A 15055-nucleotide genomic window follows, 5' to 3' on the forward strand; every position below is an offset into this window, starting at 1 on the left:
TTTGTTATTGTAGGTGTTTTCCTTCTCTTGTGTTTCCTGCCTAGGGAAGTTCCTTTAGCATTTGTTGTAAAGCTGGTTTGGTGGTGCTGAATTCTCTTAGCTCTTGCTTGTCTGTAAAGGTTTTAATTTCTCCATTGAATCCAAATGAGAACCTTGCTGGGTAGAGTAATCTTGGTTGTAGGTTTTTCCCTTTCATCACTTTAAATATGGCCTGACTCCCTTCTGGCTTGCAGAGTTTCTGCTGAAAGATCAGTTGTTGACTTTATGGGGATTCCCTTGTATGTTATGTGTTGCTTTTCCTTTGCTGCTTTTAATATTTTTTCTTTGTATTTAATTTTTTATCATTTGATTAATATGTGTATTGACGTGTTTCTCCTTGGATTTATCCTGTATGGGACTCTGCACTTCCTGGACTTGACTGACTATTTGCTTACCCTTATTAGGGAAGTTTTCAACTATAATCTCTTCAAATATATTCTCATTCCCTTTCTGTTTCTCTTCTTCTTCTGGGACCCCTATAATTTGAATGGTGGTGCATTTAATGTTGTCCCAGAGGTCTCTGAGATTCTTCATTCTTTATTTTTTTTTTTTGGCTGTACACGGGCCTCTCACCGTTGTGGCCTCTCCCATCGCGGAGCACAGGCTCTGGACCCGCTGGCTCAGCAGCCATGGCTCACGGGCCTAGCCACTCCGCGGCATGTGGGATCCTCCTGGACCGGGGCATGAACCCATATCCCCTGCATCAGCAGGCGGACTCTCAACCACTGCGCCACCAGAGAAGCCCCATTCTTTTTTATTTATTCTGCTCTGTGGTACTTATTGCCACTATTTTATCTTCCAGGTCACTTATCTGTTCTTCTGCCTCAGTTATTCTGGTATTGATTCCTTCCAGAGAATTTTTTATTTCATTTATTGTGTTGTTCGTCATTGTTTGTTTACTCTTTAGTTCTTTTAAGACCTTGTTAAACGTTTCTTGTATTTTCTCCATTCTATTTCCAAGATCTTGGATCATCTGTACTATCATTACTCTGAATTCTTTTTCAGGTAGACTGCCTATTTCCTCTTCATTTATTTGGTCTGGTGGGTTTTTACCTTGCTCCTTCATCTGCTGTGTATTTCTCTGTCTTCTCATTTTGCTTAACTTACTGTGTTTGGGGTCTCCTTTTCACAGGCTGCAGGTTCGTAGTTCCCGTTTTTTTGGTGTCTGCTCCCAGTGGGTAAGGTTTGTTCAGTGGGTTATGTAGGCTTCCTCGTGGAGTGGACTGGTGCCGGTGTTCTGGTGGATGAGGCCGGATCTTGTCTTTCTGGTGGGCAGGACCGCGCCCAGTGGTGTGTTCTGGGGTGTCTGTGACCTTATTATGATTTTAGGCAGCCTCTCTGCTAATGGGTGGGGTTGTGTTCCTGTCTTATTAGTTGTTTGGCATAGGGTGTCCATCACTGTAGCTTGCTGGTCGTTGGGTGGAGCTGGGTCTTAGTGTTGAGATGGAGATCTCTGGGAGACGTTTCACCGTTTGATATTACGTGGGGCCAGGAGGTCTCTGCTGGACCAATGTCCTGAACTTGGCTCTCCCACCTCAGAGGCTCAGGCCTGACACCCAGCCAGAGCACCAGACCCTGTCAGCCAAACAGCCAGGTATGTGGGGAGTTTCTTGCCTTTTGGGAAATCTGAGGTCTTCTGCCAGCGTTCAGTAGGTGTACTGTAGGAGTTGTTCCACATGTAGATGTAGTTTAGATGTATTTGTGGGGAGGAAGGTGATCTCCACATCTTATTCCTCTGCCGTCTTGAAGGCGCCTCCCTGGATATTTATTTTTAACTTTTGCTCATAATGAAGCAAGTGATGCTGTGTTTTAAAAAATCATCTTCAGTTTTCCTCAGAGACCTGTCCCAACCATTCATCCTGTAACATTATATTACATTTAAATTATCTTTTGGTGAAAAGAAATGAATTCTGCATTTTATACACTTTGGGGTTAACTGACAAACCATTAAAATCTCATACATTTTATGAGGTCTTAAGTGCTCATGACTCTACATAGCTCTTGCTCACCATGAAAGTTCTAGAACGCCCAAACTGGTTTTTACCCCATTTGGTGAGATGAGTTCACTGATCACATACTTGGATGTTGTAACAATGTCAAAAATCCTAGACAAGAAATTAGGTTACATTTTTGGGCTTTATCTGCCAGAGTATGGGAGAACAAGCATATAGCCTTTCCAGCTTTCATCATTTGAGACAGGGATCATTGTACTTTTCTTGCATATTATTCTGAGCAGTCATATAATCCTTAATGTTCTTAACTACATGACCTTGAAGCAATAGGACCATGTGAGAGCCTTCCTTACTTTTGCTGCATTTCCAAAAGCAACTCACCTTATCTTTATTTTAAAAATCTCCACTTCTTTTTTTAAATCAATTTGCTTTTATTTATTTATTTATTTATTTATTTGGTTGCACCAGGTCTTAGTTGTGGCAGGCGGGCTTCTTATTTGCAGCATGCATGTGGGATCTTGTTCCCTGACCAGGGATCGAACCCAGGACCCCTTCACTGGGAGCTCAGAGTCTTATCCACTGTGCCACCAGGGCAGTCCCAAATCTCCACTTCTTATTTTCAAATTTTTTAGAATGTTTTTTCACATTTGGGGGGTAAGTGTTGAAAACATACAGCAATGTTGAAAGAATTTTACAGTTAAAACCTGTATACTCGGGCTTCCCTGGTGGCGCAGTGGTTGAGAATCCGCCTGCCGATGCAGGGCACACGGGTTCGCGCCCCGGTCCGGGAGGATCCCACATGCGGCGGAGCGGCTGGGCCCGTGAGCCATGGCCGCTGCGCCTGCGCGTCCGGAGCCTGTGCTCCGCAATGGGAGAGGCCGCAACAGTGAGAGGCCCACGTACCACAAAAATAAATTAAAAAAAAAAAAAAAAACCTGTATACTCACCACCTAAATTCTAGCATTTACTGGACTTGCTTTATCACATATTTATTACCTACCATCCCTCTATCCATTTATTAATCTATCTAAAGTTTGATGCATTTTAAAGTAAATTTCAGACATCAGTATACTTTACCCGAACTCCTTCAGCATACAGATTAACTAAAGTTCACTAATTGTTTATAGATTTTTTTCTTTTGATGTAAAAGGTACATGCAATTTGTATAAATGTAAAAATTGTAAGTGTAACATTTGCTAAACAAATGCAGGACACAGAACCTTATCTTCTCCTTAGAAAATTCCCTCATGCCCTGTCCCAGTCAATTCCTGTCCCTACCTCACCCCGAGAAGCAATCACTATTTGCCTGTGCTAGACTTTTATATCAATGGAATCATACCATATGTATTCTTCTGTGTAAGGTTTCTTTCACTCAGCATTATGTATTTCAGATTTATCCAGATTGCATGTACTGGTAGTTCATTCCTTTTTATTGCTGAGTAGCAGTCTGTCGTATGAATATGTTGTTTCTTTATCTGTTCTCTCTGCTTCCTAAATTCCTATTTCTAATGGATGTTTCAGCTTATCTGGATGTAGCTATCTTAAGCATTGCAAATGTTATGACCACTGTCTTAGGTAACCATTTTCTAAATGCTAATACATTTAGCAAATACCAATGCTAAACCTTGGTCTTTATCCCTCAATATTCCTAAGCAATAGGTGGACCTTACCCCTTTCCTCCCTTCCCCTGCAAGACCCTACCCCCAAATCCCTTAATTAAATTGAGGTCTTAGAATGTTAAATTCAAAAGAACCTTAGAGATGATCTGCTTAAAACCCCTCAAATGAGGAAACAGGCCAAATGAGGGAAAGCAACTTATCCTAAAAAATGGCAAAGCTGAACTCAAACCAACTCTTCTGACTCCCAAGTTGAATGTTGTTTACACTATTTTAGTGATTTTTTAGTCATTAAATTTAATAGACAAGCAGTTTACTTTTGTACATGACTCTTCTGAAAACATGTACGTAGAACAAATAGAACTCTCATACATGGCTGTTGGGAATGCAGGTGGTACAGCCAGTTGGGAAAAGTTGAGCATTTTCTTTTAAACATATATGTATCCTGTGATCCAATAATCCTTCTTTTACCCATTTAGCCAACAGATATGAAAATATAAGTCCACCCCAAAACCTGTACCTGGTAGAATAAGATGAAAGGCATAAGAAGAGTATCAGCTGAGTTCCATGGGGTTCAAAGAGGAATTACATCTCTGGTGGAAGAATTAGGGAAGGTTTCACAATCAGGTGCCTTTTGAGATGAACCTCAGGGATTAGACAGGCCTTCAGGAAGTGAGATTCTGTCATGGGGAAAAGCATTTCTTTAATTCACCTGGGAATAGGGTAGATAAAAGCATGGATAAGAAAAGCGTGGTCTTGTTTTTTTTGTTGTTGTTGTTGCTGTTGTTTTTTATTGGGGTAGAGTTGTTTTACAGTGTTGTTAGTCTCTACTGTACAACGAAGTGGAATTCCCTGTGCTGTACAGCAGGTTCTCATTAGTTATCTATTTTATATGTATTAGTGTGTATATGTCAATCCCAGTCTCCCAGTTCATCCCACCCCTGGTCTTGTTTATGTTAAAATAAAATTGTTCTGTTTTTCAAACTTTGCACATAATGTGTAAAGAAATAATGAAAACTAAAGATGGAGAGATGGGTTTGTAGACAGCATCACTGAGAGGGTGAGGAATGTGTTAACCGTGGATTGGTACGTATACTTGTGGGTGACGTGAATGACATAGACTACTAATATTTTATTTTGCCAAGAAAAGGCATTTTAATAAAACTCACTTTGCAAAATGCGGTGATTGATTCAATCAAGGATTATCGATGAATGCTAAACCATTGGTTGACAACTTATTGGGGTAGTCAGACTCTCTCAAAATATTACCCTGCAGATTGTTAATTACAAAGGGAAAGATACATTTATAACAGAGAAATTTGGGACGGGGTGGTGGTTATTGCTTTAACCAACTGTTGGAACTTAACATAACCCGTAAATATAACAAAGCTCATTATGTGACTTGTGATGTGATGCACTGAGCCAAGCTCTTATATAGTGTTCTTAGATGTTGTAACACTTATACAGTGTTCTCGACAACAGTGTTTTCCTTGAATCTAATGGTGAAGAAGCAGTCGAATAAGTTCAAAGTCTGGGACATTTTACATAATGACTGCCTGAACTTTTCTAAAATGTCAACATCATGAAAGAAGTCAGGGAAATTATCCTAGTTCTAGATGGGAGGAGACTATAAAACACAATAACTAATGTCATCCATAATACTTGATTGGTTTCTCTAAACAGCAACAAAAATTCGTAAATTGCATTATTGGAACAATTAAGCAAATTCAAATATAGATTGTATGTCAGATATTTTCATATCAGTATTAAATTTCTTGGCATGATTGCGGTTATGTTGGGAGACGTTCTTGTTCTTGGGAGGTACATGCTGAAGTATTTAGGAGTGAAAGGTGTTGATGTCTGTAATTTTCAAATGTTTCCTTAAAAATTTATGTGTGCACACACATGGAGAGAGTGTTCGCATATGTGGGAAAATGTTAACAGTGGATAAATTTCAGTGAAGGGTATTTTATTTTGAAATTTCCAAAATAAAAAGTTGGAAGAAAAAGAAAGAAGGAAAATAAACTACCTTCTATCATCATGGAATGAAACTTTTAAAAACTTTTTTTTTTTCTTTTTTTTGGCCGTACTGCGAGGCTTGCGGGATCTTAGTTCCCCGACCAGGGATCAAACCCAGGCCCTGGCCGTGAAAGCACAGAGTCCTAACCACTGGACTGCCAGGGAATTCCCTTAAAATTTATTATTAAGGAAATTTACATCACTTAGCCTCATCACTTAGCTGCAGCAATTATCAACGCATGACAATTTTGCTTCATCCCTTCACCCCATCAGACCCTGGGCCATTTTGAAGCAGATCTCAGACATAATTTTGTAATCCTTAAGTATCATTCTCTTTAAAAAAAAATCATAATATAGGGACTTCCCTGGTGGTCCAGTGGTTAAGACTCTGAGCTCCCAATGCCGGGGGCCTGGGTTCCATCCCTGGTCAGGGAACTAGATCCCGCATGTCTCAACTAATAGCCTGCATGCTGCAACTAAGACCTGGCACAGCCAAATAAATAAAAATAAATAAATATTTTTTAAAAACCGACATAACAATAAATTAATACGCCCCTTTGTACACCCCTTTGTACCTAAAACCCAGTCTCAAGTCATCAACTCCAGTGCAGTCTTGTCTCATCTCTCCCCTTTCCCACTCATTAGATTACCTTCAAGCAAATCTGAGACATTGACTGCAACACTTTTACAAAGGTTTTTTCACTTCAGGCTTAAAAATTTTTTTTCATATTGTTATAATCATAGTGTACCTACATTTGTAAACTGCTTGAAATCATTTCAGATGATGTATGAGTCATACAGCAATGTATGAGTCTAATAAAATCTTGTTTTTTCATTTTAATATAACTGAAATTTCATCAAATTGACAGATAACATTTTTCTGGAGATTTTATACTCTGCTGATCCCAAATTGGATGCTGCACGAGCTATTTTAAAGAAAATTGAATGCCGTAATCTATACAAGTTTGTGGGTGAGACTCAGCCTGTGGGACAAAAAAAGATTAAAAGGGTAAGTTGCAAGGTCCTCTGACCCCCAAGAGGAAACCATTAGCCCATCACAATAGCATGACTGTATTCTAAGCCCTTTACATGTTCTCATTTAATCTTCACATCAGTCTTCTGAGGCCTGCCCTGCAGATGAAGAAACTGAGGCTTGGGAGAGATTAAATAATTAGCCTATGGAAGCACAGTTAGTGAGCCAGGATTCAAAGCCAACTCTCATTTATTCCAAAACCTTTACTCTCTCATTTCAGAAGTGAGAGGGGGGCCTCAAATTTTGTCTAGATCCAAAGGCAAGAAAATGAATGTAAGAAAAAGGGGCCTCAAAATCAGGTATCTGCATGAGCTTCTTTGACACTCTAAGGACCTGCTTTAACTACTTCCTTCTTTCGCAGATTATCAGGTTCTCGCAGATGGTGCTTGCTTGCCGTCTTTAGTTCAGTTATCGGTTATCTCTCCTGCTTGTTGAAGGGTTTTCTCTTTGCCAGAAAGCCCATAACAAAAGCCACACTGATAACCACACCCTGCCTCATGATACTTCCTTGGGTCACACTTTACTTCTTGTTTTACTAATACGTTAATGCCACATTTTTTTCAATGTGAAATTCTGTTATGAAAATCGCACTATTGTGATTTGATTAAAAGATGGCATAGGCAGAAGCCATATATTTGTTAGGGAAATCTCTACCCACTTTTTTTGGTAAATTGCTGTTTTTAGAGAGGGAACCTCTTCGTGACAAACACTGTAGAATGAAGAACTGGAGTTCTAACATGAGGAGCCTTGTCTTTTCTAGGAAAACTACGAAAACCTTCCAAAAGGGGTCGCCAGTGCTAAACCCAGTGACATGGTGCTAGAACCTGAACTGAAGGCTGAAGATTTCATAGTGGATGTAAGTAGTTAGTCCAAGAACATACTAAGCAAAGAATTTATTTAAAATAAAGCACCACTACCCCCCCACCATTATAACAGTAGTACATGTTCATTATAGAAAATTTGGAAAATACAGAAAGATGGAAGAAAGAGAATTACCTGTGATATCACAGAAGAAAACTAACATTAAGCAGTTTTAAAACCTTCTTTGACATTTTTATGTCAATACTGTAAATATTTTTATGTAGTTGTCATGTCATTAATAGAACATTGTATGTAGTGATTTTTGAATGTTTTCTTGATCAAAAAAGTAATACATACCAATAATATTTTAATTGCACACACACACACAAACGAAAAAGTTAAGACTTTTTGACTCCTATTTTCATAGAGGATGTAGTGTCTTCTTGTATCCTAATGAGAATGCCAAATGGCTTTCTCACATTTTCTTCTGTTTCCTCTAAGAAATTCTTCTAAGAGTTCTACTCCTCTGAAATCTCAGGACAGTGTTCTCTGTGTATTTTTTCCATAAGCCTCTCATTTGTTATTCTCTTGCTGACGCATCTTTGGGCAAAAGGCAGTCTCTCCATAGCCATTCTTTGCCAAGGGACACAGTGAATGAACTGCCCTTGGACCCTCTCTCTATTCGCTTGACTGCGTGTTAAAGTGCCTCAGATCTGCAGATCAGGCTGCAGTTTCCTGTTTCATTCGATGAGGTTCCACCAGAATAAAGGGATCTCACATCCTGACTTCCTGAGGCTCTGAAAGGCTTCACTCTCCAGAATGTTATCCCTGGGCTCCCACGTGTCTGCCCTTGCCCTCAGTGCAGGCATTACTCCTAGTCAGTCCCCCACCTCCCCATCTCCCAATGGATAGAGGATCAGAGGTACTTCAAGTGGCTGCCATGCATAGGAGAAGATGACATACACATGGCCAATAGACATGAAAGGAGTTTAACTTTCTTGTTAACCTATAGGCAAATTGATGCAACGAGTTTTTTGATTATCAGACATATAAGATAAAAAATTTTTATAAGATTTTGTGATAATAAAGGTATGTGAAAATGGGAGAGTGTAAATTGATACAAGAGACCAAACTAGGGTCAATTTTAACTGACCTAGCTGTTTCATTCTGGGGATTTGTCCAAAGGAGGTGATCAGTTTTTCAAAAAAAGCACAAATATATTTATTGTGGCTTTATTATAGTGTGAAATTAGGGGAAAAATGTGTATGTCTTTTTTTTTGGCCATGCCACGCGGCATGTGGGATCTTAGTTCCCCAACCAGGGATCGAACCCGCACCCCTTGCATTGAAAGCATGGAGTCTTAAGCACTGGATCACCAGGGAAGTCCCTATATATGTCTCTCAATAGGAAATTCAGTGGAATAATGCAAATATTAAAAGTTGTTTTTAACATCGAAAGATGTTTATAATAAGTGAAAAAAGTACATACAGAATGATTTTCTTTTTGTTTCTTTAAAGTATATACATTACATTTAAATGTGTGTGTGTACAGTGAACATATTGAAAAAATTTTGGATATATTAATAGTAAAATGTTAATATTGTTTCTACCTGAGTGGTGGAATTACAGGTGATTTTTTTTTTTTTTTTTTTTTTTTTTTTTTTACAGTGAGTATGGTACGAGAGTTTCATAATCTGAAACTCTTTCCATTTTAAGATAGGTAAAGCCCATCTGTATTCTGAGAAAGCAATAAAATTGCTAATTAAATGTCTTATCATGAATTAGCATCTAGTTTTAGCTTGACAGTGTAATATATTTACGTGGTGCATCTTACCATACATGGCCCCTTTGGGGACTGTATGTAGTAACTTTTATGATTATGTAATGGGCTATAAAACATAATTTACTATTTAGAATTAAAGATTCATTGTTGTTGGTCTGTAGCTACTTTTTTACTCTTGAGTCCTTGGTTAAGAATGGGATCTCTGGGGGAATCCCTGGTGGCGCAGTGGTTGAGAGTCCGCCTGCCGATGCAGGGGACACGGGTTCGTGCCCCGGTCCGGGAGGGAGGATCCCACATGCCGCGGAGCGGCTGGGCCCGTGAACCATGGCCGCTAAGCCTGTGCGTCCGGAGCCTGCGCTCTGCAACGGGAGAGGCCACGACAGTGAGAGGCCCGCCTAACCACCCCCCCCAAAAAAAAATGGGATCTCTATAACATTGCCCTTCTGGAAAATAACTGTTTTATCAAATCTGCCTTAAGGAGGAATTTACAGTTATGCATTATGAAGAAAATAGGGATTGCGTTTTATTACTATTCTAAAGCCAAGGGAATAAATACCGAAGAGGTAGTGGCACTTAAATTGTTGAAAATTTGATTAGTGTTCATGCCTTACCACGATGAGTAAAATGTCAGTGCTGCATCAGGTCCCTCCCTTATGAAACAACACCCAGGAGAGAGACCTGTGACAGCACCAGCCCTGGGATCGTGGGGAGGACTGAGCAATTCTCCCTCACAGATAAAGGAATGCAGCTGTCAAAGCCAGTAGACCATGCAGAGTGGGAGGGCTGGCCGTGTACTGCAGACCCCTGGTGTCACTTCTGGACCATGGCTGAATCTCAGATGTCCACCCTTGTCTCACAGGCCACTGGCAGCATAGCCAGCAAAGCTCATATACCGGTTTTCTTCAGTCACCACTCACAGGATAAGGCCCTCTTATCATCTGTTCTTTTCTGTACCGTCATCGCCACATTACTCTATTTCTTCCCCTTACTTCACTTCCAATCTCTTCCCTTGTCCCAAACCTGTCCGTGGAGCCCTTTGGAATTTCCACTCCGTAATTAACTAACTCCCCTCTATCTTTAGCCTCTTCTCTGACTATCTTTTTGCCTTTGTTGCAGCCTGGCTGTCCCCTGAGAGCCTGATTCCCCTGCAGCTCTTTCAGGAAAAGCACATTCCTCAGGGTCAGGAGACCTTCCTGTTCATCAGTCCTCTTGTTCCCTAGTACCACTTCAAGACCCCATGCAAGATCCCTGTTCCTCTGAGACTGACATCCTTAAACCATCTCCTGTCCTCTTGGTTGAAGATTTTGGCATGGTGTAGAGCCTTCCACTCCACTCCAGTTCCTGCCATCATCTTTAGTGGCTTCACAGTCCACATGGCGCCAACTCTGACCTCCTTATCCTCATCCTCAGTGACCTTATCCCCTCCACCTCAGCCAACATGCTCAGCAGATTACACTCTGAACCTTATCAACATTTGAAAATGCCCTCCCTCTAAAACTCACTAACTGAAGCATCCCATCTCTGTCCATAAACCCCTTTCTTCCTTACTTGCTTGTTCCTAGCTCATCGGGACCTCCAGTTTACTGTCTCCTGACTTTCTTCCAGCTTTTTAGTGATCTTCTATCTTTATTTCTCTTCCAATCTAACTTAGATCGTGTTTCCATTAATTCAGTCATTTTCTGCAATTACCCTCAACTCCCTCGCAAAATGCTGAATGACAGTTCATGGTCAGCAACCCTAGGTGGGCCCTCTGGACTTTCTGGCAAGCTTAGTGCAATTCTCCTAGTCTCCATAGTGACTATTTCAAACCATCTTCACTCCTCCCAAATCTCCAGCCCTGGAACTCTCCACCTACCTCGTCAAATAAGCAAGCCTGCCTCCATGTGCAGCTGTGTTCAGACTTCACTCTGGTACAGTGGGGAAGTGTCTCTCTTCCTATCAGAAGGCTAAGGGTAACCCTTCTAATTGTGTTCCAGGCCAGGGCTGTCCAGTAGAACTTCCTGTGGTGATGGAAATGGTCTGTATCTGTGCTGTCCATTTCAGTAGTGACTAGCCACACATGTCTATTGAGCACTGAAATGTGGCTGCTGCAGTTGAAGAACTAATTTTATTCTTATATTTAATGTTAATGATTTGACATGTAAAAATCCACACATGGCCAGTGGTTACCCCATTGGGCAGTGCAGCCAGAGAGCAATTTGTCTCAGAACGTCCGCGGAACCACACAGTATGCGTTCTCTCCTCTCTCTCTTTGACTTTCCCATCAGCAGTTAAACAGACTTTCATCTTAAGAAAATAACAAACCCTGCACTCCTCTTTACCCATCTTCTCTTCTTCAGGGTTAAACACATTGAAAAGTTGTGTCCCCTTACCTTTCCTGGGTACCCCGGTCTGCTTCATATTCTCCCCTCTTGCCTCTCTTAACAGCCAAACTTCCAAAAGTTGTCTTCTCTCTCATTTCTCGTCTACTTCTTTTTTTGTTTTGCTTTGGTTTTTGTTTGTTTTGGCCACGCCACGTGGCTTTCGGGATCTTCGTTCCCCGAACAGGGGTCGAACCCGTGCCCCCTGCGCAGAGTCTTAACCATCGGACTGCCAGGGAAGTCCCTTCTCATCTACTTCTGAACCTTTTCTCTGTCACCACCACTATACAGCTATATTTCATTTTATTGCAAGTCATTTTATTGCACTTTGCATGTACTGCAATATCTCGGAGGTCTGCCTGTATTAAAGCCATTCTCACTAAGGTCACCAATGACTTCAGTGTTACTAAAACCAGCAGACAAGTTTCAGTCCTCTCTGCTTCAGAGCCGTTTCTTCTGCCTGGAATTCTTTTCTTTCCTACCTAGGCCTGGTTAATTCCTGCTCACTTATTAGTAAAGTCACTTTCCCAGGAAAACATTTCCAGTCATTGCCTAGGAGTCCCAGACTGCTAGGTTCCCAGGTTACAAAGTTTGCAGTACCATTTGCTTTTCCTTGGTAGCTCTTATAACAAATGGGGTTAGATAATTACTTTTTTTTTGGCCAGGCTGTACAGCTTGCAGGATCTTAGTTCCCTGACCAGGGATGGAATCAGGGCCCCTGGCAGTGAGAGCACCAAGTCCTAACTACTGGACCACCAGGGAATTCCCAATAGCTACTTTTTAAATTATTTGTTCTACCTCAGTCCAGGCCATGTGGTCTACGGGGGCTGGGATTTTATCAAGGGTCCTTGTATCTCTACACAACAGTGCCTGCCACGTGTCTATCACATAGTAGGTATTGACGTTATACCCTACTTATGTTGAAAGCACAGATACCCCTCCCACCCCACCCAGATTTCAAAGACCAATTCCCTATGGGTCATGCACCAGAGCTACTTTTATTCTGCTATGAGCCACCCTACCAGGCCTCCTACTTCTCAACCTCCAGAGAGCTCTGCTTCGTTTCCTGTGATGCCCCACAACCCTGAATTGAACTCTCATTGCTATTATGTACACGATCACTTATTTATTGCTTGTATTAAGGTTATCAACATGGATTATGGGATGGACGACAAGAATCCTATTGATCATGTTCGCTTCTATTGTAAGAGTGAGCCCAGCCAGGCAATCATGATTACTAAAAATCAGGTAACTACATAGGTAAAACAAATATACTACAGTGGCATTTGGATCTTTACAGTAAATTGCATTTTACTTTCAGGTTGAGTCCTGAAGTCAATGTGTACCGTTAAAAAAAAAAAAAAGAAGCAGAAGCATATCTTTAAAATTAAGGTACACCTGATTCTGTGTAGCCTAGACCATCTTAAGAGCCAGTTTTTCCTGTTTGCTGAACACAGAAGAAAGCTCTGTTTTTTGGTTTAGAGGCTAGCTTATAAGTCTGGTGGGAATGGAGTGTCATATGGTTGAAGTCATCCAAGTGAAATGTGCATATTTGCATATCTTCTGTGTGGGAGTCTGTAGTCTTCATGTAATTATATCATACAAACCTTTCATCTTTTATTAATGGACATAAAATTGCGGGACATTTTGCAATATGACAGCTGCCTTGAATTCTTTTCTCTGGATTATCATTGGGATAAAATAGCAAAACAACATGGTGCTTTTAATATAACGTCAAGCATGGAGCTTAGGAACAGCTGATCTCTCTTCAGTGTGTGAATTCAAGGTGACAGTGAAACTGTTCCTTCTTTAAAAAGGTGTCACAGTTTTTGCCAGAGGTATTTGCTGAGCAGCTGATTCGAGTTTATTGTAAGAAGACGGATAAAAGGAGTCTGCATGCTGCACACCAGCATTTCGTTCACTGGTGTTTAATCAATGACTTCACCAAGCCGCAGGTGGGTGACGTTGTTCACATACGTTGCACAGATTTTTAAGTAAAGAAACACAAGCAATCCTTACATCCCTCTGAAGAGTTCTCACTTAAATATAGTCATTTGATGAACTTAATTACAAAACAGAAACAGACTCACAGACTTAGAGAATGAACTTACGGTTACTGGGGGGAACGGTATGGGGGAGGAATAGTTGGGGAGTTTCGGATTGACATGTCCACACTGCTATATTTAAAACGGATAACAAGGACCTTGTATGGCACAGGGAACTCTGCTCGATATTATGTAATAACTTAAGTGGGAAAAGAATTTGAAAAAGAATAGATACATGTGTATATATATATAACTGAATCACTTTGCTGTGCACCTGAAACTAACACAACATTGTTAATCAATTATGCTCCAATATGAAATAAAAAGTTTAAAGTAAATACATAAGTAAATGTCACTTGGTTTTGGTTTGGGAAAAAAAGGTTTTTCCACACTAAGCTTTCCTTTTAAAATGCCTGAACCTGCGTCCACCAGCAGTTTCTTCCTACAGCAATTGTGAGCGGGTGCTCTGTTTATCACTATTGTCCTAATAATAAAAGTTTAATATGGTGAACATGTGAATAGTGCTTGACAATGTTCTCACCACTTGTCTCACCCAGTCCTCCCAGTGACCCTGGGGGGTGAGATAGTGTGTCCTCATCTTGAAGAGAAGGTTACCAAAGCTGAGTTTTAACTTATTTAAGGCCACATATAACTGATAATAAGTTTTCTAACTTATTTCAAACTCAGCATTCCCAAACCTGTAACCTATTTAAATTCTCTAGTTGCCAATCCCATAGAGAATGTTGTTGAAATTGTCCCTTATTGACCTGCACATGGTGGGTGCCTGGCACAGAGAATGTGACCAGTTGATATTTGTTGACTGAATGAGTATGATTGGCAGGAAGGTGGGAAACAGAGTTCTGCTTCCTGGCCTAGTGCTGTCTCTCACAACACCTTAGCTGCTTCCCACCCCCGCCCCCATGTGTTGGGTGCTGAAGGAAACAAAAACCAAAGGTGAGATGTGAAAGAGTAGCCCAGTACATCGGCTCTTTGTCAGATGCCAGAGGGAGGGACACAGGTGAGTCTGTTAGGACTCAGAGCTTTGGGAGAGCTGTCAGAAAAGCCTTAGAGAGGTTCCTTTAGCATTTGTTGTAGAGCTGGTTTGGTGGTGCTGAATTCCAAAATATACAAGCAGCTCACGCAGCTCAATATCAAAAAAAAACAAAACAACCCAATCCAAAAATGGGCAGAAGACCTAAATAGACATTTCTCCAGAGAAGATATACAGATTGCCAACAAACACATGAAAGGATGCTCAACATCACTAATCGTTAGAGAAATGCAAATCAAAACTACAATGAGGTATCACCTCACACTGGTCAGAATGGCCATCATCAAAAAATCTACAAACAGGGCTTCCCTGGTGGCGCAGTGGTTGCGCGTCCGCCTGCCGATGCAGGGGAACCGG

The 15055-nt window shown here is 40.8% G+C and overlaps 1 protein-coding gene across 3 annotated transcripts in view; it reads left to right on the forward strand.

Annotated features, from left to right (window-relative positions):
- SAMHD1 (SAM and HD domain containing deoxynucleoside triphosphate triphosphohydrolase 1) overlaps positions 1-15055 on the forward strand; it is a 67506-nt gene that overhangs the window by 47238 nt on the left and 5213 nt on the right. For all 3 annotated transcript variants that reach the window (XM_007116777.4, XM_007116779.3, XM_007116778.4), the window contains 4 exons: positions 6496-6635; positions 7420-7515; positions 12746-12850; positions 13420-13557. In XM_007116777.4, the coding sequence (XP_007116839.1) occupies positions 6496-6635; positions 7420-7515; positions 12746-12850; positions 13420-13557 (479 nt within the window). The remainder of the gene's footprint in view (positions 1-6495; positions 6636-7419; positions 7516-12745; positions 12851-13419; positions 13558-15055) is intronic.

The sequence above is a fragment of the Physeter macrocephalus genome, chromosome 14, assembly GCF_002837175.3.
Source record: "Physeter macrocephalus isolate SW-GA chromosome 14, ASM283717v5, whole genome shotgun sequence".
NCBI classification, from domain to species: Eukaryota; Metazoa; Chordata; class Mammalia; order Artiodactyla; family Physeteridae; genus Physeter; species Physeter macrocephalus.